Source organism: Macaca thibetana, chromosome 1, assembly GCF_024542745.1.
Source record: "Macaca thibetana thibetana isolate TM-01 chromosome 1, ASM2454274v1, whole genome shotgun sequence".
Lineage (NCBI taxonomy): Eukaryota > Metazoa > Chordata > Mammalia > Primates > Cercopithecidae > Macaca > Macaca thibetana.
This window is the reverse complement of record NC_065578.1, coordinates 125,724,742-125,744,257: the sequence shown is the minus strand read 5'-3', so window position 1 is coordinate 125,744,257 and position 19,516 is coordinate 125,724,742. Positions and strand designations below refer to the sequence as shown.

General features: G+C 45.6%; 3 protein-coding genes across 32 annotated transcripts in view; 1 reads left to right on the top strand and 2 right to left on the bottom strand.

Annotated features, from left to right (window-relative positions):
* The window catches only part of S100A1 (S100 calcium binding protein A1), a 1,186,348-nt gene that overhangs the window by 364,275 nt on the left and 802,557 nt on the right, over positions 1 to 19,516 (bottom strand). The window lies entirely within an intron of this gene.
* S100A8 (S100 calcium binding protein A8) overlaps positions 1 to 19,516 on the top strand; it is a 675,486-nt gene that overhangs the window by 131,404 nt on the left and 524,566 nt on the right. The window lies entirely within an intron of this gene.
* Positions 9,314 to 10,285, bottom strand: LORICRIN (loricrin cornified envelope precursor protein). Its single transcript, XM_050755111.1, has one exon. It carries the CDS (start codon positions 10,283 to 10,285, stop codon positions 9,314 to 9,316), a length of 972 nt encoding a protein of 323 aa, XP_050611068.1.

The window sequence follows — 19,516 nt, the reverse complement described above, 5'->3', positions numbered from 1 at the left end:
TTGACAGTTCTTCTCATTTAGCACTTGAAAGATGTGGTGACATTTTTTTCCTGGCCTTCTTGGTTTCTGACAAGAAATCTGCTGTCATTCAATTAATAGTTTCCCTACAGATGATACATCAGTTTTCTCTGCTTTCAAGATTTGCTTTCAAAATTTTCTTTTTTTTTTAAAATTATACTTTAAGTTCTAGGGTACATGTGCACAATGTGCAGATTTGTTACATATGTATACATGTGCCATGTTGGTGTGCTGCACCCATCAACTCATCAGCACCCATCAACTCGTCATTTACATCAGGTATAACTCCCAATGCCATCCCTCCCCACTGCCCCCTCCCAACAATAGGCCCCGGTGTGTGATGTTCCCCTTCCTATGTCCAAGTGATCTCGTTGTTCAATTCCCACCTATGAGTTAGAACATGTGGTGTTTGGTTTTCTGTTCTTGTGATAGTTTGCTGAGAATGATGGTTTCCAGCTGCATTCATGTCCCTACAAAGGACACAAACTCATCCTTTTTTATGGCTGCATAGTATTCCATGGTGTATATGGGCCACATTTTCTTAATCCAATCTGTCACTGATGGACATTTGGGTTGATTCCAAGTCTTTGCTATTGTGAATAGCGCTGCAATAAACATATGTGTGCATGTGTCTTTATAGCAGCATGACTTATAATCCTTTGGATATATCCCCAGTAGTCGGATGGCTGGGTCAAATGGTATTTCTAGTTCTAGATCCTTGAGGAATTGCCACACTGTTTTCCACAATGGTTGAACTAGTTTACAGTCCCACCAACAGTGTAAAAGTGTTCCTATTTCTCCACATCCTCTCCAGCACCTGTTGTTTCCTGATTTTTTTAATGATTGCCATTCTAACTGGTGTGAGATGATATCTCATTGTGCTTTTGATTTGTATTTCTCTGATGGCCAGTGACGATGAGCATTTTTTCATTTGCCTGTTGGTTGTATGAATGTCTTCTTTTGAGAAGCATCTGTTCATATCCTTTGCCCCCTTTTTGATGGGGTTGTTTGTTTTTTTTCTTGTAAATTTGTTTGAGTTCTTTGTAGGTTCTGGATATTAGCCCTTTGTCAGATGAGTAGATTGCAAAAATTTTCTCCCATTCTGTAGGTTGCCTGTTCACTCTGATGGTAGTTTCTTTTGCTGTGCAGAAGCTCTTTAGTTTAATTAGATCCCATTTGTCAATTTTGGCTTTTGTTGCCATTGCTTTTGGTGTTTTAGACGTGAAGTCCTTGACCATGCCTATGTCCTGAATGATATTACCTAGGTTTTCTTCTAGGGTTTTTATGGTATTAGGTCTAACATTTAAGTCTCTAATCCATCTTGAATTACTTTTCGTATAAGGAGTAAGGAAAGGATCCAGTTTCAGCTTTCTACTTATGGCTAGCCAATTTTCCCAGCACCATTTATTAAATAGGGAACCTTTTCCCCGTTTCTTGTTTTTGTCAGGTTTGTCAAAGATCAGATGGCTGTAGATGTGTGGTATTATTTCTGAGGGCTCTGTTCTGTCCCATTGGTCTATATCTCCGTTTTGGTACCAGTACCATGCTGTTTTGGTTACTGTAGCCTTGCAGTATAGTTTGAAGTCAGGTAGCGTGATGCCTCCAACTTTGTTCTTTTGACTTAGGATTGTCTTGGCAATGTGGGCTCTTTTTTGGTTCCATATGAACTTTAAAGCAGTTTTTTCCAATTCTGTGAAGAAAGTCATTGGTAGCTTAATGGGGATGGCATTGAATCTATAAATTACCTTGGGCAGTACGGCCATTTTCACAATATTGATTCTTCCTATCCATGAGCATGGTATGTTCTTCCATTTGTTTGTGTCTTCTTTTATTTCACTGAGCAGTGGTGTGTAGTTCTTGAAGAGGTCCTTTACATTCCTTGTAAGTTGGATTCCTAGGTATTTTATTCTCTTTGAAGCTGTTGGGAATGGGAGTTCATTCATGATTTGGCTCTCTGTTTGTCTGTTACTGGTGTGTAAGAATGCTTGTGATTTTTGCACATTGATTTTGTATCCTGAGACTTTGCTGAAGTTGCTTATCAGCTTAAGGAGATTTTGGGCTGAGACGATGGGGTTTTCTAAATATACAATCATGTCATCTGCAAAGAGGGACAATTTGACTTCTTCTTTTCCTAACTGAATACCCTTTATTTCTTTCTCTTGCCTGATTGCCCTAGCCAGAACTTCCAACACTATGTTGAATAGGAGTGGTGAGAGAGGACATCCCTGTCTTGTGCCAGTTTTCAAAGGAAATGTTTCCAGTTTTTGTCCATTCAGTACGATATTGGCTGTGGGTTTGTCATAAATAGCTCTTATTATTTTGAGATACGTTCCATCAATACCGAACTTATTGAGCGTTTTTAGCATGAAAGGTTGTTGAATTTTTTTAAAGGCCTTTTCTGCATCTATTGAGATAATCATGTAGTTTTTGTCTTTGGTTCTGTTTATATGCTGGATTATGTTTATTGATTTGTGTATGGTGTACCAGCCTGCATCCCAGGCTGGTACTTGATCATGGTGGATAAGCTTTTTGATGTGCTGCTGGATTTGGTGTGCCAGTATTTTATTGAGGATTTTTGTTTCGATGTTCATCAGGGATATTGGACTAAAATTGTCTTTTTTTGTTGTGTCTCTGCCAGGCTTTGGTATCAGGATGATGTTGGCCTCATAAATGAGTTAGGGAGGATTCCCTCTTTTTCTATTGATTGGAATAGTTTCAGCAGGAATGGTACCAGCTCCTCTTTGTACCTCTGGTAGAATTCGGTGTTTATAGTATTCTCTGATGGTAGTTTGTATTTCTGTGGGGTCAGTGGTGATATCCCCTTTATCATTTTTTATTGAGTCTATTTGAGTCTTCTCTCTTTTCTTCTTCATTAGTCTTGCAGTGGTCTATCAATTTTGTGGATCTTTTCAAAAAACCAGCTCCTGGATTCATTAATTTTTTGGAGGGTTTTTTGTGTCTCTATCTCCTTCAGTTCTGCTCTGATCTTAGTTATTTCTTGCCTTCTGCTAGCGTTTGAATGTGTTTGCTCTTGCTTCTCTAGTTCTTTTAATTGTGATGTTAGGGTGTCAATTTTAGATCTTTCCAGCTTTCTCTTGTGGGCATTTAGTGCTATAAATTTCCCTCTACACACTGCTTTAAATGTGTCCCAGAGATTCTGGTATGTTGTAGCTTTGTTCTCATTCGTTTCAAAGAACATCTTTATTTCTGCCTTCATTTTGTTATGTACCCAGTAGTCATTCAGGAGCAGGTTGCTCAGTTTTCACGTAGTTGAGCGATTTTGATTGAGTTTCTTAGTCCTGAGTTCTAGTTTGATTGCACTGTGGTCTGAGAGACAGTTTATTATAATTTCTGTTCTTTTACATTTGCTGAGGAGTGCTTTACTTCCAACTATGTGGTCAATTTTGGAATAAGTGCGATGTGGTGCTGAGAATAATGCATATTCTGTTGCAATATTTGGGGTGGAGAGTTCTGTAGATGTATATTAGGTCTGCTTGGTGCAGAGTTGAGTTCAATTCCTTGATATCCTTGTTAACTTTCTGTCTCGTTGATCTGTCTAATGTTGACAGTGGGGTGTTAAAGTCTCCCATTATTATTGTATGGGAGTCTAAGTCTCTTTGTAAGTCTCTAAGGACTTGCTTTATGAATCTGGGTGCTCCTGTATTGGGGGCATATATATTTAGGATAGTTAGCTCTTCCTGTTGAATTGATGCCTTTACCATTATGTAATGGCCTTCTTTGTCTCTTTTGATCTTTGATGGTTTAAAGTCTGTTTTATCAGAGACTAGGATTGCAATCCCTGCTTTTTTCTGTTTTCCATTTGCTTGGTAGATCTTCCTCCATCCATTTATTTTGAGTCTATGTATGTCTCTGCATGTGAGATGGGTCTCCTGAATACAGCAGACTGATGGGTCTTGACTCTTTATCCAGTTTGCCAGTCTGTGTCTTTTAATTGGACCATTTAGTCCATTTACATTTACGGTTAATATTGTTATATGTGAACTTGATCTTACCATTATGATATTAATTGGTTATTCTGCTCATTAGTTGATGCAGTTTCTTCCTAGCATCAATGGTCTTTACATTTTGGCATGTTTTTGCAATGGCTGGTACCGGTTGTTCCTTTCCATGTTTAGTGCTTCCTTCAGGATCTCTTGTAGGGCAGGCCTGGTGGTGACAAAGTAAGCATTTGCTTGTCTGTAAAGGATTTTATTTCTCCTTCACTTATGAAACTTAGTTTGCCTGGATATGAAATTCTGGGCTGAAAATTCTTTTCTTTAAGATTGTTGAATACTGGCCCCCACTCTCTTCTGGCTTGTAGAGTTTCTGCCGAGAGATCTGCTGTTAGTCTGATGGGCTTCCCTTTGTGGGCAACCCGACCTTTCTCTCTGGCTACCCTTAACATTTTTTCCTTCATTTCAACTTTGCTGAATCTGACAATTATGTGTCTTGGAGTTGCTCTTCTCGACGATTATCTTTGTGCCGTTCTCTGTATTTCCTGAATTTGAATGTTGGCCTGCCTTACTAGGTTGTAGAAGTTCTCCTGGATGATATCCTGAAGAGTGTTTTCCAACTTGGTTCCATTTTCCCCCTCACTTTCAGGCACATGAATCAGACATAGATTTGGTCTTTTCACATAATCCCATATTTTTTGGAGGCTTTGTTCATTTCTTTTTCCTCTTTTTTCTCTAGACTTCTCTTCTCGCTTCATTTCATTCATTTGATCTTCAATCATTGATACTCTTTCTTCCAGTTGATCAAGTTGGTTACTGAAGCTTGTGCATTTGTCACGTAATTCTCGTGTCATGGTTTTCATCTCTATCAGTTCGTTTATGGCCTTCTCTGCATTGATTATTCTAGTTATCCATTCTTCCATTCCTTTTTCAAGATTTTTAGTTTCTTTGCCCTGGGTATGTAGTTCCTCCTTTAGCTCTGAGAAGTTTGATCAACCGAGGCCTTCTTCTCTCAACTTGTCAAAGTCATCCTCTGTCCAGCTTTGATCCATTGCTGGCGATGAGCTGCATTCCTTTGGAGTGGGAGATGCGCTCTGATTTTTTGAATTTCCAGCTTTTCTGCCCTGCTTTTTCCCCACCTTTGTGGTGTTATCTGCCTTTGGTCTTTGATGATGGTGACGTACTGATGGGATTTTGGTGTGGGTGCCCTTTCTGTTTGTTAGTTTTCCTTCTAACAGTCAGGACCCTCAGCTGCAGGTCTGTTGGAGTTTGCTTGAGGTCCACTCCAGACCCTGTTTGCTGGGTATCAGCAGTGGAGGCTGCAGAAGATAGAATATTGCTGAACAGTGAGTGTTGCTGTCAGATTCTTGTTCTGGAAACTTCGTCTCAGAGGTGTGTCCAGCCATGTGCAGTGTGAGGTGTCAATCTGCACCTAGTGGGGGATGTCTCCCAGTTAGGTTACTCAAGGGTCAGGGACCCACTTGAGCATGCATTCTGTCTGTTCTCAGATCTCAACCTCCATGCTGGGAGACCCACTGCTCTCTTCAAAGCTGTCAGACAGGGTCATTTACATCTGCAGAGGTTTCTGCTGCTTTTTGTTTAGCTATGCCCTGTCCTCAGAGGTGGAGTCTACAGAGGCAGGCAGGCCTCCTTGAACTGCGGTGGGCTCCACCCAGTTTGAGCTTCTGGCGGCTTTGTTTACCTACTTAAGCCTGAGTAATGGTGGGCGCCCCTCCCCCAGCCTTGCTGCCACCTTACAGTTAGATCTCAGACTGCTGTGCTAGCAATGAGGGAGGCTCCATGGGTGTGGGACCCTCCTGGCCTGGTGTGGGATGTAATCTCCTGGTGTGCCGTTTGCTAAGACCCTTGGTAAAGCGCAGTATTGATGTGGGAATTACCTGATTTTCCAGGTGTTGTGTGTCTCAGTTTCCTTTGGCTAGGAAAAGGGATTCCCTTTCCCCTTATGCTTCCCAGGTGAGGCGATGCCTTGCCTTGCTTCAGCTCTCACTGGTTGGGCTGCACCAGCTGACCAGCACTGATTGTCCAGCACTCCCCAGTGAGATGAACCTGGTACCTCAGTTGAAAATGCAGAAATCATCCATCTTCTGTGTTGCTCGTGCTGGGGGCTGGAGGCTGGAGCTGTTCCTGTTTGGCCATCTTGCTCAGGATCCCCCGATTTCAATAAATCCAAAATTTTCTTCTTGAAGATTTTTTCTTTGTTGTTAGCTTTCAGATGTTTGATTATGATATTTCTTAGTGTGGATTTCTTTGGGATTATCCTGTTTGAGTTTCACTCATCTTGAATTTGTAAGTTAATCACTTTCACCAAATTTGGGTAATTCTGAGCCATTATTTTTACAATTTTTCAGTACCACACCCTTTCTCCTCTCCTTCTGGGACTCTGATGACATGAATGCTAACACTTTTGTTGTCCCACAGTTTATTGAGGCTCTGTTTTTTTCCCCTCAGTTTATTTTCTCTGTTGTTGAGATGGAATAATTTCTATTGACCTATTTTTGAACAGGAACGTGTTTCTCATAGTTTTTGAGGCTGGGAATTTATTTCTCATAGTTTTGAGGCCAAGATCAAGACACCAACAAGTTCAATTATTTGTGGAGGGCTGCTCTCTGCTTCTAAGACAGTGCCTGTTGCTGTATTCTCTGGAGGGGTAAAATAGTGGAAGGTGGAAGGATATTGATTCTTTTCTCCATCATCTCCATTCTGCTATTGTGCCTATCTAGTGAGTTTTTTATTTTCCAGTTCTAAAATTTAACTCTGTAATGGGTTATTATATTTTTAGTTCTAAAATTGCCACTTGGCTCTTTTTATATCTTCTATTTATTTGCCAAGGTTTCCTATTTTCTCATTGTTTCAAGTGTGTTTGTAATTTCTTATTGAAGCATTTTTATGATATCTTCTTTAAAATCCCTAACAGATAAGGCCAGGCATGGTGGCAGTGGCTCACATCTGTAATCCCAGCACTTTGGGAGGCCGAGGCGGGCAGATCACTTCAGGCCAGGAATTCAAGAGCAGCCTGGCCAACATGGCGAAACTCCGTCTCCTACTGAAAAACAAAACAAAACAACAAAAATTAGCCAGGTGTGGTGGCGCATGCCTGTATTCCCAGCTACTCAGGAGGCTGATGCACAAGAATTGTTTGAACCCTGGAGGAGGAGGTTGCAGTGAGCCAAGATTGGGCTACTGCACTCCAGTCTGGGAGACAGATTGAGACTGTGTCAAAACAACAACAACAAAATCCCTAACATAATCTCAAAATCTGTGTCATTTCACTGTTGGTTATCTGTCGAATGGTTCTTTTATCATTCAAGTTGAGATTTTTTTCTGGTTCTTGGTATGATAAGTGATTTTTATTGTGTGCTGGACACTTTGGGCCTTATGTTAAGGGACTTCAGATCTTGTTTAAATTTTCTATTATAGCAGACTTCTGCTAATACCACACTAGTGAGGTTAGGGAGAGTGTAGCACCTTCTGAGTAAGTCCATGTGGTCTCCTTACTATGGTGGAAGTACAGGATTCTTGTTCATTTTTTTCCCCATGGTGTTTGGTTGAAGTAGGGCAAATATTGTCAGAAAGGTTTCTGTCTTACTAGACTACCCCTTTCCTGGTCTTTTGTCTAAAGCAAGATAATTTTCTTGGTGCAGTTTTTTTGTCTGCACCTGCCAGAATCAGATTTTCTAGTGCCCAATCTGAGAAACACAGGAGGCAATAAGAAAACCCAGGAAACTTACCACGGTTAGTCCTTTAGTTCTGAGGACTCTAGCTACTCCGCCTTGTCCTCTCCAGACTCACCAGAGAAATAATAAGCATATCAGATGTTTATGGCATAAGCTGGTGCTGCTAACATGCAGCCACCCAGCTTGCAAAGTCTTCTTATGTTTGCTTTATATATTATGCTCAGAGGTTTTAGTTAGTATCACAGGAGTGATAGTAAGAATTACATCTACTTCATTTTGTCCAGAACTGAAAGTCTGACTTTCATTTGTTAATAAAACATAAAAATAATGCAGTGGTTGGGCTCCTGAATCTTTAAGACTGCTATTTGTTCTGATCTCCATGAATGACCCATGTAAAATGATGAATGGTAGAGATCCTAAATGGGAGAGTTGAAGAAGCAGCCTTTTTTTTTTTTTTTTTTTTTTTTTTTTTTTAACCTCCCCAGCAGTGATTGAGTAGGAAGGGTACCTGGGCTTTTTGATGTAGCAGGAGTTTTTCTTGAGTAAATCAGTAAATTGGCATTTAACTAGAGCTGGTAAAATCAGGATATGAAGCAGAACCTGGAAAATCCCTGGCCAGGCTGATGTTCTATATCTCTTTTGAGGGCTATGCAATTAATACATCCCTTGGAGCAACTGTGGCTTCTTCCTTGCTGATCGGAAGCTCTTGTGTTTTCCATGACCTCTTTCTGGTGCTGAGGTTTTACATCTCGCACACTTATGCTGCATCTTCCTAAGTTAGGTAAAGTTCCTTCAAGAGAGCAGGAAACATTCAACCCGAGAAAGCTGATTGAGATTTAAAAAAAAAAAAAAAAGAGAGTGAGAGAGTAGGAAACAGTTCCCCTACTTCCTCCTCTCCCTACGGGTACCTACTAAAGTGGTCTTGCTCGCCCTAGAGGCTCATAAACATCGGATAGGCTTATTATTTCTCCGGTGAGTCTGAGTAGCATGAGCTGGTGCTCCTAATGTGCAGCCACCCAGCTTTCAGACCTTGCAGAATTGGCTCCGGACGGTGAGAGACAGCGTCTTTCCAGGGCAGCATGTCTTTAAAAAACAGAGTTCAGTAAGGAGACCCACAGTGGCTACCCAATCCACAGGGAGGTGTTTATTGAAGTCTCTCCTCAGGATCTTTGTGTTTTGGGATCACGTCATGATTTTAGGCCGCACACTAGAATGTTCACATATTTGACCGTCGTTTGCCAGCCCTGCCTCCCTCTCTTGGTGACTCCCATCTATCCACTTACCCTTCCGCCAATTAAGTCCGTGTATTTGTAAAATGAATGTAAGTGTGAATGAGCGAATGCAGGAAAGGAGAAGAATGGAATGGAATGGATGAACTTGAACACTACAAATACTCTTGGAGACCTAGAGATTCTCATGAATTTGCACATTTATTGACTGAGGCACTGGGGTTGGGAGGTAGTTGTACAGAAACCAAAGAGGCTAAACAGCAGCACTAGTTGCAGTCGGAGAGCTCAATGGCTTCTTTCAGGTAGGTTAAGACATGAAGGATTTGCAAACCTCGGGTAACATCATGAGAGCTCTAAGCCCATCGGCGCCACTGGAAAATACCTCCAACTCCTTCGCCTCCGTGGTACCCCGGGGGACCTATTTGGATGGCCAGGTAGGCGCCTGCTTCTGCTGGGTCTGGTGGCAAACCGGGACGCCCTTGCCACTCCCTGAGCCCCCCACGGAGGAGCCACCGCCACAGCTGGAGCTGCCGCCGCCCCCAGAGGAGCCACCTCCGCAGACGGAGCCCCCGCCACCGATGACGCAGCCGCTGCCAACCCCGGAGGAGCCGCCGCCGCAGCCGGAGCCCCCGCCGCCCCCGCCGCTGGAGAAGCAGCCACTGCCGCCGCTGCCGCCGGACAACCCCCCTCCGTAACTCGGCTGGGGCGCGCACGAGGTCTGGGTGACCTGCTGCGAGGAGACGTAGCCGGAGCTGCCGCCGCCAGAGGAGCCTCCGCCGCAGCCAGAGCCGCCGCCGGAGTAGCCGCCGCCGCAGCCAGAGCCGCCGCCGCCGCTGGAGTAGCCGCCGCCGCAGCCGGAGCCGCCGCCCCCGCCGCTGGAGAAGCAGCCGGAGCCGCCGCTGGAGGAGCCGCCGCTAGAGACGCCGCTGGAGACGCCTCCGTAGCACTGGCACTGGACAGCCTGACCCGAGGAGCCGCCGCCGCTGGAGAAGCAGCCGGAGCCTCCCCCGGAGGAGACGCCGCCGCAGCCGGAGCCGCCGCCACCGGAGGAGAAGCAGCCGGAGCCTCCCCCACCGCTGGAGAAACAGCCGGAGCTGCCCCCGGAGGAGCCACCGCCCCCGGAGTACTTGACGTTCCCACCGGAGCCCCCTCCGCAGCCTCCAGTGCCGCCGCCGCCCCCGGAGGAGCCCCCGCCACAGCCGGAGCCGCCGCTAGAGTAGCCACCGCCTCCGGAGTAGCCGCAGCCAGAACCGCTGCTGCCGCCACCGCTGAAGAAGCCGCAGCCGCCGCCGCCGCTGCCGCCACTGCCTCCGCCTCCGCTACCGCCGCCAGAGGTCTTCACGCAGCCCACTGGGGGCTGGGGGGTGGGCTGCTTTTTCTGATAAGACATCTTATCTAAGGAGGAAGGGGAGCCTGGAAGGAGAGAAGAGAGCATCTCTGGACCGGCTGCAAGAGGATACTTACGGAGGCAGCTGCATCCATGGCAACATCGCCATCCTCCCAGCGCCTGCCTGCGCCAGGCCCAGGGCTCCTTCAGGTGCCCCGAGAGCCCTCAGCGGGGATTCCTGCTTTTGGAAGAGTTGAGCTCCTCCTTCCCCTGCAGAAAGCCTTCACTAAGCTTTAAACAGCCCAGTTAGCAGTGCCCGTTCTTTCTCCTAGCTCTGCCTCTGACCACTGTTGTGTGATTTGAGGGCAGATCACCCACACTCCTGCCGCTTTCTCATTTCCTATTAAATGGAAGGGTTTGAACACTTCATCTTTCAGGCCTCTTCCAGTCTCAACACTGATTCTCTGAGTGCAAATAGAAAGCTACCACAAACCTCTACCTAGGATGGGAGATTTTACCTATTCCCAGTACAACAGAGGGAGGTTTGTTGGACTCCATTCTACTGAGGCCTGTTGCACTCCATCCTCTGCAAAAGCTCTTAGTTCAAACTCTTGGTCTGTCCACTGAGCTAGGCCCTGATCCAAGGGCCAGTTATTAGAAAAGACAGGCTCTGCTGTGGCCCTGCCTGGAAACAGGAGAAGGACCCTGGTGGTCCTTTGGACTAATATCCCCGACCAGAAGCTATTAGCCATCTCTTCCATGATTTTCTCAAGTCCAAGTTTGGCAGAAGGGACTTTGACTAGTAGGAAGTTGAATTTCCCTCTCAGAACTTCTAACTCTGTAAAGCAGCAATTGGATTTCTGTGGCACCTCAAATCCCTCCCATCTGCAACTTTCTTGGAATCATTCTCCCTACTCTCTTGAGAGTGGGCTCAGCCTCTCCTCCTGACAGTTTCACGAGGTCTGCTCAGCCTGTGCACAAGCTGCCTTGGACAGCCTCTCCAGAGTCCTTCTCTGCCCGGCACCATGCCTGCCCCTATGGGAGTGCCAGAGAGCAGGAGATAGTCTTGTCTTTGTGGAGTTTACATTCTGACCAGAAGACCAGAAACATCATCTGCATTGCAGCAGCTCATCCCCTGCTCCTTTCCTGACCGCCCTCCAAATGTGAGTGCTTTTGGGAAAGCAGAGGCCCTATAGCTCCCAAAGGGGAAAGAGGCCCTCGTCCATCTAATCTAGTCAGGCCTGGGCAAGACCAGCTGGGAAGATGAGAGACTCAGTGGAACCCACACTTACCCAAAGCACCAGGAAGGGTGAGTGAGGAGAGAAGATGCTGGCAATGTGAGGAGCACTGAGCTCCTGAGGTTATATATAGAGCTCTCCAGGCCAGCTTCTTGTGTTTGACCTCAGTTACGTGACCCGTGGCTGTCAGCCCCACCTCCCTGTGATTGCAGGCACAGGATGGCCCATTCATGAAGGTTTTGGCATTCTTGAGATGGGCAGCCTGGTGTATGACTGGCCCCTCCTCTGATGCAACAGTGTAGCAGGCTCATCAGTGGGGTCACCCAGTCAGAGTGGATGGCAGACATTGTTTCCAAAACCTCTGGCACAGGATGCATACCAGGTGACCACAGGGCTGTGCTTGAAGAATAGGTCCCAGAGTCTTGAGGTGCCCTTAGAGAGTCAAACCGGAGATCTCAGTGCTTTGTCCAAGGAGTAGGACCTTCCAAATCCTACTGCTTGGCTTCTGGTCCTGCTACTCTAAAAGTCCTCAAAACTTTAGAACCTGTTACTCCTTTGCAAAAGTTTCTCTCCCAGGATTTCATGTGTGCTTTGCTGGAGTGTTTCTGTTCTGCCCACTGGAGGCATGAGTCCCCAGCACCCAGCTCTGGACTGCACACCATAGACAGAGCTGTAACTAATGTGACATGGGAAGCTACTTTGATTTGTCCCCAGAGACAGCAGACATTTGAGAAAGTCTGAGAAGGATAATCAATACTGACTTTCTTTGCAGCAGAGCAAACTAAAGAGATGGACCATGTGATCCCACAATGGCTCTTTGGCTTTGTTGTCCTGTGGTCTTGTGTGACAAAACACTGACCTCAGCCTGAGGGGCAGTCATCGAATGGGGTAGACTTCAGATTAAGTGACAGGTTGGGTGCTCCCTTTTCTACTTGCCAGCTGTGTCACCTTGGGCAGAGTCATAGCTCTTAGTGCAGTGCCTGCCCATGGGAGACACTCAGTAAGTATTTATTGACTGTGGAATGATCAAGCTTTCTGACCCTCAGTTATCTTGTCTATCAAATAGAAATAGTAGTACCTATTTCACAGGCATGTGAAGAGAGAATGTTAAGTGTAGAAGGTGATGCTGTCTTTTTTGTATGTTTTCTCATATAATAGCACACCCTTACTTCCAACCTGGCCTTCCCTTGGACACCAAGGCCAGAAAGGAGTCCATGGAGGGATTGGGCAAGTTTGATTCTTCTCTTAGGAGAATAACTCAAAACTTTCCTGTTGACTCTGGACCGGTAGCATCACCTCTGTACATGCAGAACGCATGCTTCTTCTTTCATAACCGGAAGTCAATTGGTATTGTTTAAGATACCACAGTCAAACTTTGTCCTGCCCAGTTATGTTTTGGACTGACAGCTCCAATAATAAATTCTTAATTATAGTGCACTTTTAATGATCCAGATAATCCTGATTAGACTGTGGCCTTCAGAAACTTGTGGCACTAGTTTCAGTTTGGGCAGCATAAACCCAGGTGAACCCGAGAGGAACTCAGGTGCTCTCTTCCTTAGAGGACACCCAGCAGGGAGAAGACAGGATCTGTTGGAGAAGGCAAGTTTCTCTGCTTGAAGTTGAGGTAGTGTGGAGAATTTGGAGGGAAACAGGCCCCGATTAGTGATTGCTATGGGTATAAGAAAGAACGGTTTCATTTAGTTGGGCCATATTGGAAAGAGGAGCACATGTGGACCACGATTCCCAGCACTGATCTGTCAGCCCTTGTTGGCCCATTACTATATGTTCACCAGTCCTTAGCAAAAGTGTAAGTAAAAGGATGTCAGCAGGGTATTCTTGGGAAAGAAAGTCTTCACTTCTGAAATCATGGCCTTCCTTACCTCTTCCATTAAAAGATATGGCGACATGAGGCTGTAGTTGTTTCTTTTATGTCCTGCCACGTCAAAATGAAAATTTGACAATAGTGTAATGATTACCACTTTTTTTTGAGGGAGATATTACTTACCCATGGAATTCTGAAATTTGGGAACTGGGCCAGGCGCGGTGGCTCATGCCTGTAATTCTAGCACCTTGGGAGGCCAAGGTGAGAGGATTGCTTGAGCCCAGGAGTTTGAGACCAGCCTGCACAACATAGCAAGATCCCGTCTCTACAAAAAGTACAAAAATTAACAAGGTGTGGTGTCATGCGCCTGTAGTGCCAGCTACTCTGGAGGCTGAGGTGGGAGAATTGCTTGAGCCCAAGAGTTTGAGACCAGCCTGGGTAACAGTGAGACCTCATCTCTACAGAAACATAAACAAAATTAGCTGAACATGGTGGCATGTGCCTGTAGTCCTAGCTACTCAGGAGGCTGAGGTGGGAGGATCGCTTGTGGCTGGGAGGTCAAGGCTGCAGTGGGCCGAGATTGCACCACTGCCCTCCAGCCTGGGTGACAGAGTGAGACCCTGTCTCACAAATTAAACAAAACGGGAAGCAGTTTACAGTTGACTCCCCAAACGGCTAATCTTCAAATTGTCCATGTTGGCTTTGGGGGGTTCATTTTCTTCTAAGAAATATAGGGTATTTTTTTTCTATTAAATTTAAGATGCTAATTCTTTATTTGTTAATCCAGCCCAAACAAATGTACTGGGCACCATGCTAAGCGTCAAAGAGCCAGAAGGCTTTCCAAAGCTATGCATGGATCTTCTTGGTAGAGTTGCAGGTGGGGATGGTGCCCCATGCCTTAATAGGAAATGCTATACACACACACACACACACACACACACACACACACACACACATATACATATATTACTTCTAACTAGTACAAATATTTAGTTAACATGCAGAAGAGGCTGATGTGACATGATATTGAGTACCAGATCTTGTGTTTTTCAGCCCTGAGTTAACCTTGCCTGAGTATGAATATATGAGCCTGGTTTCCCATTTTATTGTTCCAGACCAGAAGCAGTAGTCCTAATGGGGTATCTGTGTGGACAGCAACTGATTATCACCTTTTATCATATCAGTGAGGAAATAATGGGACTTCGTAGAATTGTAGAATGACACATAGGTATTTGGGGTTTTGTAAGACTTGGCAGGTCAGAGTTTTAAGGTTTATAGCCTTTATACACCTAACCCTACAAGGTGTGCTTGATAGTACATTTGACTTCTGCAGTTTGACAGATTAGGACGTGGTTCTTGCCTATACTTGTATCCTTAGAGGGGATGGTCCTTAAAGCAAATGCTACACAGTACCTGGCATGGTGCTGGGCATTAATAGGTGCTCAGTAAATCCCAGTGGAATTGAAGGAACTCTTGAGACCTATTGACTGACTGTGGTTGAGAGATGATCTTGTCAGATGATTAGGAGTGGAGGGTTTCAGCATGGAACTACAGATTAAACCTAGCCACTGTGCAGAATGAACAAGCCTTGTGCAGGGAATCCAAGGCCAGCTGTAGAGGTGACACTGGGCTAACACTGGGCTAGTGGAATTTTAGCCTGCTTCCCCGACCATCCTCACAATATCTATCTGGTGGGCAGGCCCTGTATAGGAAGTGTGTGTGTGTGTGTGTGTGCGTGTGTGTGTGTGTGTGTGTGTGTGTGTGAAGGGTGGTGATTCTTCAGAAAGACGTGGCAGTCTAGGGTGTTAAGGACATATTGGGGCTTATCCACAATCACAGATGCATCCTTTAGAGAAAATCCAGCTTCTGATTCATAAATTACAAAAAAGTTGGAGACTTGTTCTTTCTGCTTCTCAGCTTATCTTTGTGGGAGGCTCACACCTTCCTGCCACAGGCATCTTCAGAGCAAGAAAAGAGCAGGTAGAGGAGACAGTGTGAGGGCCTCCCGCGTTGTGATGCACAGCTTGGCCATCTTAACAAGCTATGTTGGGGGGATTTAGGGAAGAGCAGCCGCAAACTACTCTGAGCAGGCTGCTTCTCTGAGTAGAGGCAACTAGCTCCTGGGCCCCAGTCTGAGATTTCAGTTCTTGAGCTTGGTGACCCCAGTTGGATGGAAGCGTGCGCATCACAACGTTGAAGTATCCAGAGCTACACACATGCGTTCTCATGACTGAGTGCTGACTACTTATCTAACAGGTTAAAGGGGCAGCAGGTGGCTGTAAAGAATAAAATGGACACAGGACAAGGGCTTGGGAGCTTTGGCAGGACAGGAGTAGTGCTTGGAAGCCCTTTGCACTGTGGACTTGGAATGGGAACAGTTTTCTCTCACAGTCCTGGCCCAGGAAGTGTCACAGAGCTCCAGGTACCTCCTGGGCTACTGTTTCCCTCCTTTCTACAGCACTTCTGCGCCAACAGTTTGAAGGGGTGGCTGACCCTCGGTGTTACATGGGGAGAACTGCTTAGAGGTGGGTAGAAGAAGGAGAGCTCTGCAGTGGTTCGTGGCTACTGGTGTTCCCTTTCCAGGAAGCTTCCCTGGATTCATCCCACCCACTGGTTCCATCTCCCTCACCACTTTCCCTCTCCAAGGCCTTAAGGAACAATTGTACTAGTTATGGTCTGCTAATGCCACATCAATTTGACTTGTTTCTTTTTTCAAGTTATAATTGCCCTTGAAGGCAGGCTCCCCATTAGTTCTTAACTCTGCATCATAGGATTTAAAGAGCATTCGTAGCCCCCTGGGGTGTTACCAGGCAGTGTTGACCCTTACTTGGTCCTCTTTTGGGTGCTCCTGGAGCTCATCATTTTGCTGAGGGTGGGGACCACAGATGAGTTGTTCAGACCTTTTCAAACAGCTTATAGATGCACACAGGGTTAGCAGTGCATCCAGGGATCGTGGTTGCTTGGGCTTGGACACTTCCCCTGTGGACAGACTCTTCAGTTTATGGACCACTGTAACATAGGTTCAATCCTCATAACAGTTTTGTGTGCCAAGTAATGTTATCTTCAGTTCAGGATGAGGAAGCAGCTTAGAGTGGTTAATGGCTTTGCCCAAATTCTCACAGCCTTTAAGGGGAAAAGCCAGGGTTCTCAGTTCTTTTGATTCGACATTGTGTGTTCTTTTCAAGCACCTGTCCTCTTTGGATCAATAGGACCCAAATGAAGGAATGACTCCCCAGCCAGGCTGGTTTGTGCCCTCTGGGAGGCAGGGAGCAGAGGATGCTTTCATGAATGCTTCCAGCCTCTCAGGGACAAATTTGTGCATTGATAGAGTATGAGAGCTGGAAGGACACACAGAGATCTTCCAATCACCTCTCTCCTTTGTAGAGATAGGTAAAGAACCCAAGGCCCTGAAAGGCTAAACCATGTTTCAAGGCTACACAGCAGGGCCAAGACTAGAAGCTGGGTTTCTGGGTGCCCAGCTCAGTACCCCTGCCACAGTAGATTCGAGTTGTGGGTTTTTGCTTTCTTTAGACAAGAATACCTCTAGGTGCTGGCAGTGACAGGAGGGAGTAGTTAAAAATGACAGTAAAAATGTTTTGTAGCTGTGCCTGCTAAGCTCCAGTAGGCTGTTGGGCCAGGGCACACTAGCCTCTGGGCCTGAAAGTAAATTGCTGATATCAGGAGGCACAGCTTTCACAGGTGGGCAGCTGCTGGGTAGCCTGAAGGCTTAGGGCCTGCATCCTAGCTCATATGTAAACGTGATGAGCAGGGAGGAGCAATGAGCAGCTCCAGTCCTGCTCTGAGAAAGGGAATGTCACCTGAGGCCCCTCAGGACTGTGGTGCATATTGGTAGTTGGTGGTCTAAGAATGTTGGATCCACTAACTGTTGGTTGAATTATCCGTGTTTTTCAAACTGATTCCAAGTCAAACAACCTGGAAATCAATATGGCAGAAAGAAAAAAGCATAAGCATTTCAAACCTGTAGCCTTTTAGGCTGCTTGGCCTAAAAGCTTTAACTCGTGCTATCTCAGATAACCTGCACCAACGCACTTCTTCACTGGGCACCATTGAAAAGCAAAGCAAGGCAAATGCTCCTCCCCTTTTGGTTTTAAATCCAATTTCGATTCTTAAGCACTACTTTCAGGAATTCCCTGCAGCTATAGTGGGCTTTGAGTGTGACCTCTGTCTTACCCAGACTGTTAATAGGATTTGCAACTGAAGACCACAATCTGGATTCAGTCTCTGTCTTGACCAGCAATCCTGTTCCCCAGACTTGCTGGTTATCCTTAATTTTTGCTCATTCTTCAAATTATACTCCTTATTTCAATAGCTGAACCTGTTGAAATCAGGTGGATGACTTGGGTCAAACTTTCCTAATGCTTAAAAAAGTGAGATCACGGCTTGGTGGGTGGGTCTCCAGTGACCTCTTTGTCTGGTTCCATCCATGTTCTCAGAGAATCCCAAGAGATGGGACTGTGGAACCATGATTTACATCTGGCACAGGTTCCTTGGGCCTTCTCTTCTTGGCTAGGAGTATCCCTGGCAACATGGATCTCCCTAACTGTCTGTATCCCCATCTAACTCAGGGCTGGACCTCAGAGTAAATATTTGTAAATATGTGCTGATTAGTCAAGGAGATGATGAGAATTTAATCTCATAGAGCAGGGAAAATATCTGATTTTTTTTCTGTGAAAGTATCTTAAATAAATTTGCTGTGGCAAACTGCTGGGAGCTGGGAGGTTTGTTAGCTTCTGGTCTGTTCTGAAGGGTAGGGATCAAGGTCTTTCCTCTGCTGAGGTCTTGGGGTCTTGGCAGGGGGGCAATGCTCTAAACCTACCTGGCCACCAGTACCCTGTGAGCTTGGGCAAGGTCTTGTCCCTCAGATCTCAGTTTCTCCATCTATGAAGTTAATCGAATTCACTCCCATCTTAGTGGGTTTTTTTAATGTCCCCTTCCCATGGCTCTTCTCTGGATAGAGAGGAAGGAGAGATGAGGATGGTCAGAGGTAGTGGCAGGGAAGAAGCTAGGTGGGTTGACAAGGATCACAGGCCAATGGGAAAAGAACATAAAAATGTCATACTTCTCTGTGTGCCAGCCTCGGGCTCAAATCAATGGAATTTTGGGAATTTTTCTCACTGAGAGCATTTCCCACCTGAGCTGAGTATGCAGGAAAAGGGAGGGTGCAGCAGGAGGGCAGGGTGAGGAAAGTAAGCTTGCCTTAAGAATAACCTCTGCGAGTGTCATCACCCAGGGTGGGTATAATTGCACAGGATTAAGAAAGGCATGTGGGCAGGCTGCGTTGCTTTAGATCCTCCTGCAGTTAGTGTATGCCACTTTAGATCCCAGAGGAAGGATTAATTTGTGTGACTTGTGTTCATATGTCTACAGGTGTGCATGTGTGCCTGCAGCAGGGAATCCCCTGGTGGTGGAGACGACCCCTTATCCTTAGGAAATCATTCTGCTACAAAAATTAAAACCAAAAAAAGAAAAAGAAAAAAAGAAATTTGCTACAAATTTGAAAAGCAAAGCAAAAAAAAAAAAAAAAAAAAAAGTCACCTATAATTCCATCATCCAAATACAACTGGTAAGTTGTAGTATTTCAAATGTTGTTGAGTATTTTAATCTTGTTCTTGTTTTTTTTTTCTCTTAATTTATACTTCCTCTTTCTACAAACTCTCAATTTTGGTTGCCAACTCTCCATGTGGCGGTGTCATCATGCACAGACCTGGACCCCCATGTCATGCCATGGACTCCATGACTACTAGCTTTAATGGCTGGTCTCCGTGGCCACTCCCGTTCTTACCATTTACATCTTCCAGCTGTCCTGTATCCTCTGTACCCTTGAGGACACTCTTGAGTTTCTCCATATCTTGGTTGTCTCCCTGGTAGGCTGCTGGAAGGGACCTTATCTTCCTTTGTATACACAGTGTTGAGTGCATAGTAGGTGAGGAGAAAGGTTTGTGTGAGTGAAATACCCTCTTTTATCTCAAACCTTTACTTCTTGGTCCTCGACTTCCTTGTGTGTAAGCCTTGGTTCCCCCAGACTCTGTCTAGATCCACAGAATCATTGATTTTCCCCAAAATGCGGTTTCCATCTTGTCTTTTTAAAGCCATCTTCTCTTCACAGGCTTCTGCACCAGGATTCCCCTGGGCATGTGTGGTCTGAAGCGACCCCTTTTGGTACGTGTGTGAGAGGGCATGAGGAAGGGGAAGAGGGAAGCAGACAGCTTAGTG

What these genes read in the sequence shown, in the direction of transcription:
- LORICRIN (XM_050755111.1), bottom strand. Translation starts at nt 10,285, where the DNA reads ATGTCTTATCAGAAAAAGCAGCCCACCCCCCAGCCCCCAGTGGGCTGC.